Consider the following 16,444-nt stretch of genomic DNA (forward strand, 5'->3'; position numbering starts at 1 on the left):
GTCCGTCTTCTGACCCCGCGATAGTACTCTTTGGAGCCTTTTCATCTTTATTTGCCATAGCCCAAAGCTATTTTTCCTTGTGAAGTTCTCAATTTTTATTGTAGAATCTTCAGCCATTGTTTCAGTCAAAAACTCTTCAAGGACTTAAACCTAGGCTCTTGATGCCAATTGTTGTGCGACAGTGGAAGCAAGATTGATGAACAATAATGAAACAATAAAGAAATTCAAACAAGAACAATAAGAAAATGACACAAGAAATTTAACGTGGTTCACTATCAATGTGAAAGCTACGTCCACAAGCACCGAGATCAAATAATTTCACTATGATCGCAAAGAATTTACAAGATGAATCACAATAACACTCACAAATAACATTGGTTCTCTTGTGATCTCTCTCTCAATTTGTAAATAATGAACCCTAGTACTAATAAAATGAAGTATTTATAATAAAACCTAAACACAAGATACTTGGGTACCAAGTATCACAAAATAACCGGCTAAAAGAAATTGAAAACTGCTCCTCGCACAAAATGTAATCGCAGCAGACTCGGCTTTTCTCCGTCCCGTATTGCCGCCAAGTCGGCTTCTTCTTCTGGAACAAAATGCAGTTTGTCAGCCATCACAGCCGAGTCGGTTGTCCTCCAAAAACCACGGACGCTGACTCGGCATTAGTCTCTGGAAATTTACTTCAAGATTAGCATACCACGCCGAGTCGGTGTTTGCTACTGTTCATCATCTTCAACAATGGTAATTTACTAGTTTGAGTCACCATTAACAAAAGGCTCTAACATGTCTTAGAAGCTGAACAAATGTAAGGGTCCAATTATTTCAATCAACGTGGTTGCAAAACAAGTATTTCGATTGATGAACCGAGTTTGAACTGAAAAATTAATAATGCAAAAAATAAAGTAGAGATTAAGGTTTTGGGTTATGAATATATTAAATATTAATAAGAGGTAGCACCTTTGTTTATACAAGTAATTTACACTTAATTAGAAAATAACAATAACAAAATATAACCCTAAACCTAAATAATATGTAAATATATATTAATAACAAATAACCTTAATTTCGAAAATATTACTCCAATTTTATTTTCTTACATCAACTTCTCTAGTCATGAGCAAAACCGGATGTCATAAACTCTTTTGACAAGAATTTAAGACCAATTAAGATCGTTAGAGGGTGTTGGGGCCCTTATCACATGGGTATTTATATCGTCCAGCTCTGCTCTTTTTTAAACAACTTTTTCTGTTCTTTATTTATAGTTACTAACATTTCATTTTGACGCAATATAACGGTTAATTTGATTATTAATATTTTAAATTATGTTTAATTAAAAATTATCAAAAGTTGATATACAATATATAAAATAAACTTAAAAGATAAATAATACTAATAAGTCTTATATAACGAGTATTTTAGAACGGAGTAACTATAATCTAGTAAAGACATCACTTTTGTAACTAAACTATCATGTTATATTCACACTAACAAGTCTTATATAAGACCGTTTTACCTTGAGATGAGTCTATATAATTAGCTCATTTTTCCAATTAATTATTCAAAGATTGTATGTAATTACTCTAAAATTAATCACTTATGATATAGGCAATTTATTTTTTTTGAAGTTTATAAACTGACATATCAATTACTCTAAAAATAGATTAGCAAACACAAAAGGTTATAGTAATTTGACCGTTATAAAGTGCATTTATAACACCCATTTAGATTCATGTTTCAAGATGTCAATAAATTATCTTAACCAAGACAATATAATTTCAAAGTCTAACAAAATTTCTTTACACGTACAAGAAATGGTCAAGGGTCAAGGGTCAATGGAGAACTGGAGATGTTCATTTTTCATATTGGCCAGATTTGAACTACATGTATGCTTTCTCCCCCACAGAAAAGTTCCAAGTTTATAATTTAGATTAGAAAATGAAAAAGCATAAACCACATGCATAGTGCATAGACATTTTCTGACTTCCTCCGTTAGTTAAAAGAAATTTCCATTTGTCATTTTGAATGTTTTATTTATTGTTCTTATAGATTATCTTTTTATTTATATTATAAATTTTGGATAAAAATAACCTTATTTATATTCACTTTAATATTTTTATAATGCTTATATACCTCACATATCCTCCACCAACTTCAATTTAACATTTGAATTTTCCACTAATTTTATAAAATTAATTTTTTATTAGTTGTGGTCCCTACATTTTTTCTACTGACTTTTTAAATATTTTTTTAATGCTTATGGTCCCTACTTTTCTCCAAGCAAATTTATTATTCAATTAAATAATATATTCACTTTCTAAAATATTCTATTTTTCTTAATTCTCGTTAACATTCTTTTTGAGAACTTCATTAGAGAACGGAAAAAGTATTACTGTTGATATATAAATTAAAGATGAAACATAATTATATTATAACAATATTGCTATTACTTATATTGTTAAACTAAGGAGGGGATGTACATTTTAGGATCTTAGTAGGTCTAGATTAGACCGTTGTTGTCTTAGAGTTGGATTCAGACTTGAATCCTAATCTTAAAAGTCTAATAAATAGGATTTGAATTCAGATCGAAAATAAATATTTTTAATAAGTGAATTTTATTATATAAATTTTGATCATAATTTGGATTTTAGGACACATAAATTTCTAGAATCCAAATATGAACTCTTAAGTGTTCTACAGGAAACACATTTGGACTCGGATCTTTTGACTCCAAAAAAATTACATTTTTTACACTTAAAATATGATAAGGTCCAAAAGTCTCTAACAACTACTCCCTCCGTTCTTATTTGTTCTTCTCATTTTTGCAAATAAAAGTTTCACAAAATTCTTCTTTTATTGAATCTTTTTATTTTAGAATATTTTTTTAACAAAATAACCTTATTTGTCTAACAAATTATATTAAAATGCATCACATTTTATCTTTTTTAACCTTTAAAATTTATTTGGTTCTTTCATAATAATGGTTATAACTATTTTTTTTTTATTTCACTAAACTCCTTTACCCATTTTTATACTTTCATACAACAATAATTATTACGAATCAATAATTATTCTTAATAAAATCTTACCACTAATTATTAATTCCTTAATTCCTTCCTATATTCCCAATGAAAAGAAGAAAAAAATCAAAGGTAATATATAATAGAATGTGTAGAATCTTCCGTTTGGGTGTTTTTTTAGCTGAGGGATTCTTTTTTCACGTTTTCCTATATGTGTATGGTTTGCTGTCTTCTACCTTTTCTCAGAGCTTGGTCTTAATTTTTTTAAACGGGATATACCAGATAGATCAATGATAATGTAACCCCATAATATATTACATATTCTATCATTAAATACTCAAAAATAGAAAAGTTAGAAAATAGCCAACTTCTACGGTTCTACTGCATATTTGAGTACAATCGTTGTTATAGAAGCATTTGGTGTCTTGGAGACCGAATTTTCAAGTGTTAAGATGATTCGAAACACGGGGATCGGACTGCTTCTCATGTGCAACGGTAAGGCTTTCTAATAATAGTCAGGGCCGACAGAGGGATTTTAGATGCCCGGGACGAAAAGTAAATTATGAACTCTAATTATAAAATATAGATTAATAATTAGAAATCTATAATATAGAAAATATTACACACCAATAATAGAGCTCGATGTTATCAATTGTTTGTTTAATAATCGTGTATTTATAATTCAATAATTAGTACATAAGTTAATATTATTAGTTTAATGAATATGAAAGCAAAATTTGTCTACTTTTTTTGTGGGTTCTGAACACACGTCCTTTTTGCGCTTGCCTAGGGCCGACCCTGGTTATGGTACTCAAATTCTGCTGCAATTCTTTGAAGATGAGCAAAAAGCTGAAGAGGTTGTGAGACCATTACCATATGATCAGACCCTTTGATGGTTACCACTTTATTAGGAGTATTTTTCTTAATCATCCACCTCTCCACTTCTTTATCCATGATCTTATCTTCCTCAGAAATGATATAAACTCGAGGAACCGATCCATATTTCTCATTCGATAAAACAAGTATCTTAGACATGTCTTGGATGCTGAACAAGGGTAATGGCCTTATCAATGTAATAGCTAGATCAATATCCTGCCAATGATCATTATTTGATTGTGTCAAGAACGTTGTCACAGGGTTGGTTAGCTAATTCACCTTTGAATTTGCAATTCAATTGAAATATCTCGAAAATAGCCCAAAACATAATTGAAAAATAACTCATATGTGTCCCACATCAAAGAATTAGAGAGATGTTGACAAATATATAAACTTGAATTGGTTTTATGATGGAACCTCATTGGATTTGTATGCAGTCAATTCTCATGACAAATTTATCAAAACGAACCATAATTCACATAACCTAGGGCCTCAACCATCAGCATAAGCTTTTTATTGAGTTGGTTCCTTGACATGGTATGAGAAGTCGGTGTGACAAGAGGTTATGGGTTCTATTTAAAGTAAAATATTCAACGTCAAGATATGAGGAGGACTTGTATTGTATCTACACTTTTAGCCCAAAGGGCTTTTATATAAAGGGGCGTGTTAGAGTATATAATATATCTTAGGGTCTCAACCAACATCTTAAACTTTGGTTGAATTGGTTCCTTGACAATTCGTGTTCGCGAAGAGATTGGCAAATTATGAATTACTAGAAAGATTTTACTAACTAATTAGTTATAAGACTTTTGCTCAATAAATTACTTACCTCAGACGGACTAAGGTCATAAACCTTTTGTGATAAGAAATTAGGACCAAACAAGAAGGTAGTTGGAGGATTGTTGAGACCATTGTCATATGTATATTTGTTATCTAATCCAGGTCCAGGACCACTTTTCTTTAATAACTGCAATCAAAGTAGGATAACACAAGCTTGTTATATATGTACACATAAGATACAAGTCTTTGTTAAGAAAATTTAATGAGCAAAATCATGTATTGTAAGCAACATCAGTCAGATCCGTTAGAAACATTACAAATCAGGTGGGGAGAGGCTATGTTACTCGGACTTGTATACTTATGTACTGTTTGGATACGTCTCACATGACTGTTTTATGGAAAAAATCCAGACAAATTGAACCTATTGAGGTTAAGGATTCATGGATATTTAATCAAACTTGAATTGTCAAAGATTAATAGTAAGTGTTTGATTGGGATCAAAACTCAAAACTAGAAAAATCGGGATCCGTAAGCAAGAGCATGGAATTAATGTAATCAAACAACACCAAGTTTAATGTGGTTCACCCGATTAGATTACTCCTCCCTAGATCTAGATTGTCTTATTAATTGATGAAGAAATCACAAGAGTCAATTACAATAAGAATTTTGAGTGTTTATTAGACATGCCCACCAAAGACCCACATACATTAGACTTCAAAGGAAAAACTAAACAAGTCACAAAAACTAGGGCACACAAAGTTAACTCGACTTTTTCTTCTTTCTTTACAACCCAAAATTTCCTTCTTTTCTTTAGGTTCTCCTTTTAGCCTCACAAGCCACTCTTCATACCTAGTCTAGTATACCAAGGCACCTAGAGCCGTTTTTGCACACACATGAATCATCGTGACTAAAGGCACATATAATAGCACCAAATTGAAGTGTTCAAATGACTCATACGTGAAGTATAAAGCTTTTGACATGGATACTTTAATGGAGAGGAGAACAAAACTAGTAGGTTAGTGTGATGATGATCAAATACTATATTTAAGGCCCGTTTCGTTATCGTCACTAGAGAATTATAATGAAAAGTTAGTGTACTTTTGATAGGAATATCTTTTGATAAGTTTATTGGTTATACTTATTCTCCTTTAACAATTTTATTTTCCTCACAAAATTCATTCCAATACATCACCATTTGAAAACTTTGCATCAGGTAGCAATGGAAAATTGTGAAAAAAAAAACTTTTTATGATCAAACTTCATTACCATGGGAATGAGATAAATAAATCATTCTCATTCCCACTATTTAATACCGATTATCAAACGGGCCATTAGAAGTTTTAAACAAGTTACCTCTTGGCTCAGTGTGGAGATATTCAGAGCAGGGCCAGGCATTTGAGCAGTAACAAACACACTCACCAAAATCTTTTCAGGAAAATGCTGCATAGCATAAGATATAGCCAAGCCTCCTAAACTATGACCAACAAGAATCACCTTTTGATTCAAGGGAAGAGCAGCCATCAAATCAGTCAAAGGCTGAAAATACTCGACCATGGATCGAAGATCGTTAGGCTGCAACGAGTCGATCCCTGAAGCTGCTAAATCAATTGCACTTACTTTGTAAGCAGATGATTTAAGGAGAGGCAGAAGTTTGTACCAAGACCATGCTCCTAAACATGAACCATGAACTAACACAAAGTGCTTTGATTTGGGTTTATGTTGATGATCAAGATGTTCACAGAAGCCTTGATTTGTAGCAAAGAACATCAGAAGGATATTTATAATAATTAGACATTGATGCAGATTAGTTTTTGCCATTTTCTCCATAATCTTCACAGAGGCATAGAAATGGTTGCAACAATTATGCTACTGCATCACTGAATCCACACATAGAAATCATCGAATTGGTTTAATGATAAGGTGTTTTGAGTTGGTTTAAAATCGTGTCTTGTGTCCATGTTGATGAATCAATTTTTGAAGTTAAATCAAATTGGGTTCGATTATAAAGTCGGGTAAATATAATATTGTTGGGTTCGTTTTGAATACTTATATTGTCTTGGATAAGGTAAATCAACATGATTTGCATGAATAATTAATACAACTTTTGACCATTTCTGGGATATTCTAGATCTGTTCTGGTCAAGAAACTTATTATATTAGATACTAGATAGAATTCAAATCTTAAAAGTTTGCAGCTGTCTTCTAAGTAAGAAAACTATTCAACGTTCACAAATATAAACCAAACGTGTAATCCACACACATTTAGTTTGAAATTTTTGGATTTACTGTTTGGAATTTGCTTTTGAAAGGGTCAAACAAATAGCAATCTACTATATGACTAGGCAAATTCAACATATTAGTATAGGTCATATGATACTAAACACTTATCTCTGCACCAACTCGGCTATTATTCTTTTGTTTAGATGTTACACAATTCAATATTAATAAGGTTTTTAGACAAACGATCCATGTTAAGCGGCACATGGGCTTAGAATCTAAATTTCCTGATTATACTGTACACCTTGACAAAGTTTTTACGATTTCGTACAAACAAAGAAATCCAAAGAAATTTATATATGATCTTTATTATTTATCTGTTTGTCTTTCTTGTGTTTGTCATCACAATAAAAAAATTGTAACACACTAACACACAATATTTCAATCAGTCAATCATCTAAAGTGACAAGCATACTTTGCAGTACTAAACTAGATCCAAACATTTTAGAAAAACTGCCATTAAACTTGGAAAAATAACATTTTTGTCTTCTATTTTTACTACAATCACACACAAAAGAAAATCTGAACACTTCATCAGAAACATATGCATATACTTGTAAATTTGCTGAATCAGGTACGGTGTAAAGATTATAGGTCCTATTTTTTTATTTCTTTTGCAATTACTTTTGAATTAGGCAAGGATCCTTACGCCTGTACGAATTATTAAAAAAATTACATCAGGTATAAAAATATGTAACACCAAAAATATATAATTACATTCTAAATAGTTTATGCTTGATATTCGTTAATAAACCGTAATAACAACACAACATTCATCTCATAATCAAACAAATCTATAAAAAGCTAAAAATTAAGTATAAAATGCATAGATTGATTATAAAAAAAATGCATCATAAAACTAATTTAGGGCTCCTAATCTTTGGGGCCTAAGTGATCGGGCACTCAAAATGTGCTTTGAACCGCCCATGTGTTTGAATTATGATTCTTGCTTAGAAACTTCTTGTATCAGCATTCTCCCAACTTTGCAGAATTGTGTGATTCAGTGAACATTGTTAGAGTATATGACATATTTCGAGGTCTCAACTATTAGCTTAAGCTTTTGTTTAGGCCTCATAATATGTTATATACTCTAATAGATATGAAACAGTCAAGAATAGTCTCGTGAAATACTAAGTAAATGAGCAAAAAGTTGTCTAGGCTGAGAAACCATAGCCATATGATCTGAATTCCTTATGTTGAAAAACTTGTTTGGGGGATTTTTCAGTAAGATTTCTTTAATAACATCTTGTGTTACAATCTTGTCTTGCTCAGCACAAATGAGAACTCTTCTCACTGATCCGAACTTTGCTTTTGTAAGGACCAAACCATCCACACTCACCAACGGTTTTGGTCTTACCAACACTGTTGCTAGATCTGCATCCTGTACATATGGTTACAATATTACATAAAATCACATGAGCTGATCAAATCTTTAAGGCGCGATTAATTATCAAACAATAATAACGTCAAAGTCATAATCTCAAATCACAATAGTATGGGCTCGACTAAATCGAATTTCGAAGCTTATGAAAAATTTGCAAATCACAATAGTTTAGAGTTGACTATACCAAATGTTAAAGGTGTGGCCTAGTCCAATTCAAATGGCCAAAATTTAGTTGATTTTATTGGCCACATGCCTAGAGGTGGAGTTTGGCATGTGCATATGTCCGATCGTACAAAGTCGTAGTTCATCAGCCTAATAATCCTGCACAAAGTCACGTTCTGGGGTGCGGGAGGATTGCAGTCCAGCAAACAAACCACATCCGTACCCCTTCAAAGAGAGGGCAAATAGTATGTGTGTAGTCAAGTAAATTTCATTAATAAAGAGAACCCTTGGCAACAACCCATGTACAGATGAAGACAGATATCATATATGATATATGTAGCAGAAGAAAAAGAAAATTCTGAAAATATTGTTACATACCTCATGTGGGCTATACTGAAATACTACTTGTGATAAGAACTTAGGGCCAAAGATAAAGGCTGTTGGAGGACTATTGAGACCTTTATCATATGTAAATGTGTTGTCCAGTTCATGAGCCAATCTACTCATCACCTTCAATGACAATCAAGTACAGAAAACTTAGTAAAGCCAAATTCAAGTAATTAAGAAAATGAACATGCTCAAATTTTACCATTACCAAAAAAATGTCTTAAATCCTAATCATTAGTTGATCTAATGGTTGAACATTTTCCCTTCACTCTCAATAAAAGGATTATATTTTCACCATCTATAGAATGATCAATTCCCCTCCCCCTTTTGCCTGGAGGGATTATCCTCACCCCAGAATAAAAATATATGATATTATTCTAGGCAAGAATAATGGGTTGTCCCAATGACTAAATATTTTCTCTTCCACTCTTGGTATTTGGGCAGGCTTTGACCTTTCGGGTATGATATCTCTCGTCATGTTAATTTTGATTCGTGCGTATTTGAATATGTTGACAATTTGATTTGATTTTTACGTACATGTTATTTAAAGTCGAGTCAAGTCATATTTAGTTTCGGTCTATTGGATTAATTTTAGACATCTCTTGTGACTGTGATTCAATTCTCAACACCTATGGAAGATCAATTCCTTCTTTTTGCATGTAGAGGATTATCCTAACCGTAAACTTAAGAAATATACTCTTGTTTTAGAACCGAGAAGAAAGTTTTACCATTTTAGCAATTGCAGAGGAATTGAAGGATGGACCAGGCATTACAGAACATAAAAACACACCCACAGAAACCTTGTGTGGAAAATGCTCCATGGCCTGTGATATGACAGTCCCACCTGAACTATGTCCAACAAGCACCACCCTTTGATGTGAAGGGATAGATTCCATGAAATCCATCAAAGGCTTAGAGTAATCTGAGAAGGACTGAACATCTTTAGCATGCAAAAGATTTATACCAGAAGCAGCTAAATCAATAGAAGTGACTGTATGTCCTGCAGATTTCAGTAACCGCACAAGTTTAAACCATGACCATGCCCCAAAACACGACCCATGAACTAGCACGAAATGGTTGGTGTTCGAGACTGTTGTGTTACGATGAGGATTGTGCTCATCGGAATTAGATATTGCAGCAACGAAGAGAAACGCGATGACAGATACTGTGATCGCCTTTCTCTTCATATTTGCTTTTGTGAAACAAATAGTGTGTGAAATCAATAAGTGGCAAATTGAGTGAATGTGTTGATAGTAAGGTGGTGGTGCTCTCTGTGGCTAGCGATGTGGATGGTTTCTGGCATTAGATTTTCTGTGTGGTTAGCAATTGTCATTTTCATAGTTTAAATACTAAATTCCAAATGGAAATTTTTTTGAATAAGACATTAATGGTTGAGAATGGAAGCATCCAGAAATAACAGCCAAAATTTGGAAGCACAAAAGAAACAACATTACATCCACATGTATTCAGCCTGTCTGGAATGAGGTCTACAAATTTTATGATCTCTGATTCTTAATGGTACAGGTAAATGGTATTAGAAGTTTGTTATTGTTCTGAGGTTGCTTTCCAAAGCCATATCGCGATAAGCTACTCTTGTAATAGACGATTTCTCTACGAGAGGATCTAAAAACAAGGAGTTTATATGTTATAATTGTATTAGTTGGGCTATTCAGTCCATATATGAAGAGCGTTTTACAGTAAAACCGTATAAAGAAGAATTTGCTAGTCAACATTTCACTAAATCACCAATGTGAAGTCATATGCAGGCATTTCGTAAACAATTAAACAATATATGTGTATGCATAAAACAAGTTATATCATTCAATGTTATGAATGGTAGTGTGTGACTTGAGTGCACATTAAAGGATTGAATTCATGAGTGTGACTCTTGGATGGTGGTAACTAAATGGGTGTAATTAAATGGGTGTAATTATGTGTGGAGTATTCATGGTGAATTATGTGTGTTAATGAAGAGTAATGAAGAAGAAGAAGGGTCTTGGTTAATGAAAGCACGATCAGAATTCTGACAGTAGGATCTGTATGGTCGCTCGACCTGTCCGCTCGATCGAGCGAGCTTCCGCTCGACCGAGCAATTCTCTTTGTTTGGTCGAGCAGTAAGACAGAATGTATCCAGAAGGTGCTTGCTTCTCGCTCGACCGAGCCGCTCGACCCGAGCGAGCTCTCTGTTTAGTCGAGCGGTCTCTCTGATATGCGTGGGATGCTGTTTTTTGACCTTCCAAGTTCCTAGAGTTATTTCTTAGTATTCATTATTCAATATTAACTATGTATTTATGTGAGCCATTCATCTTCATGTATCTAGTACTATAAATAGGGCTCACATACTCACACATCAAACACAACCCCTAAGCCAAACACATAGTCTTTCTTGTTTGTTATCTCTATCTCAATTGTAATTCTTCATATTGAAGTGTTGTTTGTATTCTTTTGATATAATATAAACATAAACTACACACCACGGAGGACGTAGCCATCATTGGGTGAACCTCCTTAAATCTTTGTGTCTTTTTAGTTACATTGTCAAACTTTATTTTGTTCGTTGTTGTTTGTTCTTAGCATCGTAACGTATTTGGCGATCGTTTTTCATTCAAAAATAACATTACGCAGAAACAATGAAAATTGAGTGAGAAATTAGACCACAAAACGATTTTAGAAGGAACAATGATGCAAAATATTCAGTAACTTTGTCGGGAACTAACTCAAAAAAAAAATAAAAAAATAGAATGATAGTTAAAGCCTCAAAATATATCATATACTCTATTACCGTATTACGCCTTTTAATACGAGAATACTGTGGGCTAGAAATGTCGAAGCAATGCATATCCTCCTCATACATGGTATTAAACATTCCACATGAAATCAAAAGTCAGATAAGATTCAAAGCTCTAATACCATATCAAAGAACTAATTCAACAAAAAGTAATTTGATATTTGAAGCTTTTGAATATGCTATATAGTTTATCACATTTAACATCTATATTATAATTATAACTATTACTAAAACAAAATACGGCTGACATCATCAAATTTTAAGAAATACTTATGTGTCTCTTCCTCATTAAAAGTTTTCCCTCTAAAATTTAATGATAATGTCATTGTTATTATGATTATCTTTGACTTATACTTTTCTTATTTTGAGTATATTACTACTATTATTCTTATTAATTGTTTTCTTTTTTTACTTTTTAGGTCAAATCACATTTAATGTATTAGAAAACTACTTATATACTATATTTTATTTATTTCAATTATTTATAAAATGTTTTTACTTTATTTATTAAATGAATATAATTTAGTGTATTGAATATTTGAGATGATTAAAACATATTATACTTTTATTAGGATTTGTTTTTGTTATTTATACGCTTGGTTACTTAAATGCAATGATTAATTCTAATTGATTTAGGTTGTGACTATCTTTATATAAGTCACTTATATTTTTTATGAGAAAAAAAATTATATTTTTCCTTTAAACTAATAAAATAATTTTACATATTTCTATGTATTTATATTTGATTTTAAAGTGTGTTATTAATAGTAATAATATTTAATACTTCTATTAACTAATGTAATAGTTATTTTTATTAGCAAAAATTGGTATGTTATTTTTTATTAAAAAACTCATAATTTCGTATTATACTCAGGGTACGAACCATTTGCTCTTTTATTCAAAATAAAAAATAAAAGTATAAATATAATTATATTGATGCGCATAATGCAAAATATGATATAATGTACATAATGTATATAACTGTACAGAGTGAAACGAAATATAACTATAATTTACACTTTGTAAAATTTTAATTTCTTTATTTATACAAATATGTCACAAAATTTGATAAAGCCGTGCATTGCACGGGTACTATCTAGTTTAATACTAATTTAGGAGCTTAACAATCCTCAAATAAATTTGTATAACTCATTTAATTAAACGAGTTAATTTTGACTCAAATAAATATTTTCATACTTTTTATAGTAAACAAAATAAAAAAATTATAAATAAAAAGTTTTAAATTGAAGCCTAAAAGCAAGATGTAGTCAATGTTAAAAATCCTAAATAAAAATAAAAAATGCTAAACGATTTAAGTGGATCAAAACTAAATCAATAAGAATTATGAATTTTTTTTTTATCTAATTAACTAAAGAGTTATGTTCGAATCAAATGTCTTTTTAATCTGTCTATATACACCCAAACCTAAACTCGAAGCTGAGCCAACGTGATCATACAGCCGTGGGCGGGTCAATTCACGTATGATCGGGTGAGGGAGGATTGCCGCTACTAGAGACCAGATTTCAGTTGAGACTTTAGAGTAAAACATCTCTTGCCGCAGAAACTATCAACTTCCGATTCCGACTTCTTCGCCGCATGAAATTCTGGTAAATCTCTCCTCTTTCTACTTAAATAAATGTCTCAGATTATTATGTTCAATTACCGTATAATTTCACTCCTAATTTTTTCCGTGTTTTCAACCCTCAATCTAATCCTTAATTGATGGAAATTCAATCACATTCGTCGTTTCTAATATTTTTATGGTAGGAAAATTTTTGCTTTGCAGATTCGGAGATAGTGACTCACTCAATCTTACTTATATTTTAAATTGAATTATTGCACTTTTACTTTTTTGTTTGCTGCTATGTATTCGTGCTTGCCGAAAGAATCTGAAACTAAGTTTATTTTAAGTATTTTGTTTGAATTTATTCTATGCAAAGTGACTATTGTAGTGATTTAAATTTGGTTTGAATCATTGGTATGTTTTTTGTTTAATTTGTGGTTTCTGGTGTGTTGAATATAGAAGGGATGTACTTTAGTGGATAAAAATTAGGTTGTATTATCTTGAGGAACGAACCTAACACCCTGTTTGTTTGTTGGTTGGTATCAAATGTTTGTTTGTTGGTACCAAACATTTGTAATGAAAATTATTTGTATCGTAAAATTTCAAGAAATGTATGATGTATTTCCCACGTTGATGAAACTTTAACGATAAAAAAGTTTTTTTATTTACAAATTTTTATTATCACCTCATACCATATTTTTCCAATGGTAACATATTGGAATGATTTTGCGAAGAATATGAGATGATTGATGTATAAGAAACATGATTATTAAACTTGTCAATAGATTTTCTTACCAAAATTACAGTAACCTTTCATTATCATTACCACCATGTATTACATAGTGGTGCGCGCCTTCCCAATTTGCTTTCAAATCTCGTGCTTTCTTCCCGTTTATGTTTTCCTTTTTCTATCGTATACTTAGAATACTTCTAGTGCTGGTATGTGTTTGAAATTGAGTTTTATTTATTTATCTTTCTTGAATTGTTTACACTTTTGATTTATATTTGCCAACAGATCCACATTAAGAGATTAAGGAGTTGTAAAAGATGGCTGGCAAAGAGGAAGTAAAGCAACTTGAGGAATGCTCTGTTTCCAAGTTAGTTTCTTCCCTTCCTCCCCCTAAGTGAAACTTACTTGAGTATTCAATATTCTGCTAACTTGACATGGTTTAATTCTTTTTAATCAATAGTTCTGTTTCTTGTATGTTTCTGGTTTACCAACATTCGCTTTGGAATAAGTTTTCCAGTTGAAATCTTGGATGATATCTGAGTAGGGAAATAGTTGCCTGTATGTTATTACAAATCTGAGCTCTTGTCTTTTGCACTGTCATTAGATTTCACATGACATGTTTGACTTTAATTGGGTTTTCTTAACATTTTTTAGTTCTTTATTTATACTTCCTTCATATGATATTACTTGTAACAAAACGTGTGGTCTGCTGGCATACAATAATAAGAAAAAGGTGAATTGTTGTGAATTTGACAATTTTCCCATGGGCTGTTGTTATAACTTGTTTGAAGACCGAACATAGTGTTAGCTTGAGATTACCTTATGATTTGATTTGCAATGTAGTTCATAATTAAAACAAAAAAAAAAAGACTAAGTATATCTATCATCTACAAGGCGCTGAAGGAAAATTGAACTATGGTATCTAGAATGCGAACTCTGATTGTTTGCTATGCATGGCATCATTGTAACTACAATTGACAAATTACTGAATAGCCTTCTTTGAATTTGAAATTAAGAACAGTATTATGGAACTGAGACGTTATTGGTTTCCAGGGATATTCCCTGTGTAAATTCGTCATTCTACCAAATGTTGTTAGGGCTGAGGTAATGCTTCCACTTGCGGTGTTATTTGCATGAGCTGGAAACTTAAGCTGGGTACTGCAACGAATCAGTAATAGTTGACTACTAGCTATTGTTACTTGTTGCACACTAGAATACCATAATAGTCAGTAGCTTCCTGTTTTTCGCAGACTCCTTAATCCTAATGAGTTATTGAAATGCAAAATGTGATGTATTCTATAATCCAGTAGTAAAAAAATGTGATCATTTTGCTGTATAACGTCTTGATCTTTGATGAAAATGATTATCTATGATGTTTTTGATGACTTTTAATCTACCATCTTTTGGATATCACATCTGGATTTTTGTGCCTCTTTTGTTTATCGTTAATACTTGTTATTGATTACATCTTCATTAATATGACTAAGATGCAACATTTATCAGCGATTTTGTCTTGGCAGTGCCCTGGGGACATGGGTTTTCTCAGTATTGGGTGCTTTGGTTGCCATTCCTGTTGGAATAAAAAGGAAATCGCTTGCTCCACTTGTGTTCTTTGGCACAACAGGCACCATGCTGGACATTATTATGGGGATCAGCGCTTGCGAAAGAGAACATGCAGAGCGTCAAATGAAGCTTTTGGAAGCCGAAAATTCTGCTACTGATGCTGTTGTGCCAGAATGAAGGTAGCATTTCACTTTTAAGCTTGCTTGGCAGTTCAACTTATACTGTATCTTGCTTTCTTGAACAGCCGAAAAATTTTCTGTTTTAAGGTATGATTAAACATGTATCTTGCTTAGCACAGTGAAGGTTCCAAGTTAGTGCATCTCATCTGTTTGCTAGTGTTTCTGGAAAAGTTATGGTGCAACAACATGTAGGTTATGCTTCTATGTATCTTGTTGAAATTTATTTCAATAAGTTTGTTTTTGGATAGTTACTGAGAATAAAACCCTGATGTGTGAACTAACCCTGTCGGCCACTTACTGATACGGTCATCGGTCATCGGTCATGGCTTGCTGAGCCTTGATCTTCAAGCTCTGAACAAACATGTCACACACATGGTTACAGCATATCTTCAAAATCAGATATTGTCATTAGGCAGACGAGACAAACCACACTAATCATGTATACGGGGTGATAGTATTTACCCTTTAGCCGTTTACTCTTTTCTTTACCATCATGGATGGAAACATCTTTCCCTTTTTACTGGTGTGTTAAATATCTGAATATGTAATTGAAGCCGCACAAACATGAGGCAATAGCTAGTTTGCTATTTCTTCAGCATGTTAATTACAACAGTATGTTCTTAACATTTGAGATCTTGAGGTTAATACGTTAAAAAGATAAATATCTTTTTTTTTTGGAAGCCTACGGTTTGATACAAATTATAACTGTACTGAGTACTCTCTCAATAAAC

At 32.1% G+C, this 16,444-nt stretch overlaps 3 protein-coding genes across 4 annotated transcripts; 1 reads left to right on the top strand and 2 right to left on the bottom strand.

Annotated features, from left to right (window-relative positions):
- Positions 1–245: 245 nt before the first annotated feature.
- Positions 246–7,189, bottom strand: LOC130822564 (methyl jasmonate esterase 1-like). 2 transcript variants are annotated; one of them, XM_057687670.1, is made up of 3 exons: positions 6,033–7,032; positions 4,729–4,866; positions 246–880 (listed from the first exon to the last, which is right to left on the bottom strand). In XM_057687670.1, exons 1-3 carry the CDS (start codon positions 6,504–6,506, stop codon positions 833–835), a joined length of 660 nt encoding a protein of 219 aa, XP_057543653.1. In that variant the 5' UTR covers positions 6,507–7,032; the 3' UTR covers positions 246–832. The 2 variants fall into 2 exon arrangements, with proteins under 2 accessions (XP_057543653.1, XP_057543652.1); XM_057687669.1 differs by lacking the exon at positions 246–880 and adding an exon at positions 1,705–4,115 and having other exon boundaries at positions 6,033–7,189.
- An 875-nt stretch (positions 7,190–8,064) lies between these two features.
- Positions 8,065–10,222, bottom strand: LOC130822591 (methyl jasmonate esterase 1-like). Its single transcript, XM_057687671.1, has 3 exons — positions 9,618–10,222; positions 8,881–9,012; positions 8,065–8,337 (listed from the first exon to the last, which is right to left on the bottom strand). Exons 1-3 carry the CDS (start codon positions 10,074–10,076, stop codon positions 8,065–8,067), a joined length of 864 nt encoding a protein of 287 aa, XP_057543654.1. The 5' UTR covers positions 10,077–10,222.
- Positions 10,223–13,073: 2,851 nt separating this feature from the next.
- LOC130811743 (uncharacterized) lies at positions 13,074–16,393 on the top strand. Its single transcript, XM_057677923.1, has 3 exons — positions 13,074–13,284; positions 14,257–14,338; positions 15,492–16,393. Exons 2-3 carry the CDS (start codon positions 14,289–14,291, stop codon positions 15,709–15,711), a joined length of 270 nt encoding a protein of 89 aa, XP_057533906.1. The 5' UTR covers positions 13,074–13,284; positions 14,257–14,288; the 3' UTR covers positions 15,712–16,393.
- Positions 16,394–16,444: the final 51 nt, after the last annotated feature.

This window comes from Amaranthus tricolor, chromosome 1 (assembly GCF_026212465.1).
Source record: "Amaranthus tricolor cultivar Red isolate AtriRed21 chromosome 1, ASM2621246v1, whole genome shotgun sequence".
NCBI classification, from domain to species: Eukaryota; Viridiplantae; Streptophyta; class Magnoliopsida; order Caryophyllales; family Amaranthaceae; genus Amaranthus; species Amaranthus tricolor.

Excerpts from the sequence above, each read along its gene's own strand:
- LOC130811743 (XM_057677923.1), top strand. The coding sequence starts at position 14,289 with ATGGCTGGCAAAGAGGAAGTAAAGCAACTTGAGGAATGCTCTGTTTCC. Across the intron at positions 14,339-15,491 it reads GAGGAATGCTCTGTTTCCAA|TGCCCTGGGGACATGGGTTT; the intron begins GTTAGTTTCTTC and ends TTGTCTTGGCAG.
- LOC130822591 (XM_057687671.1), bottom strand. The coding sequence starts at position 10,076 with ATGAAGAGAAAGGCGATCACAGTATCTGTCATCGCGTTTCTCTTCGTT. Across the intron at positions 9,013-9,617 it reads CCTCTGCAATTGCTAAAATG|GTGATGAGTAGATTGGCTCA; the intron begins GTAAAACTTTCT and ends TTGTCATTGAAG. Across the intron at positions 8,338-8,880 it reads TTCAGTATAGCCCACATGAG|GATGCAGATCTAGCAACAGT; the intron begins GTATGTAACAAT and ends CCATATGTACAG.
- LOC130822564 (XM_057687669.1), bottom strand. The coding sequence starts at position 6,506 with ATGGAGAAAATGGCAAAAACTAATCTGCATCAATGTCTAATTATTATA. Across the intron at positions 4,867-6,032 it reads TCTCCACACTGAGCCAAGAG|TTATTAAAGAAAAGTGGTCC; the intron begins GTAACTTGTTTA and ends CTTTGATTGCAG. Across the intron at positions 4,116-4,728 it reads ATGACCTTAGTCCGTCTGAG|GATATTGATCTAGCTATTAC; the intron begins GTAAGTAATTTA and ends GATCATTGGCAG.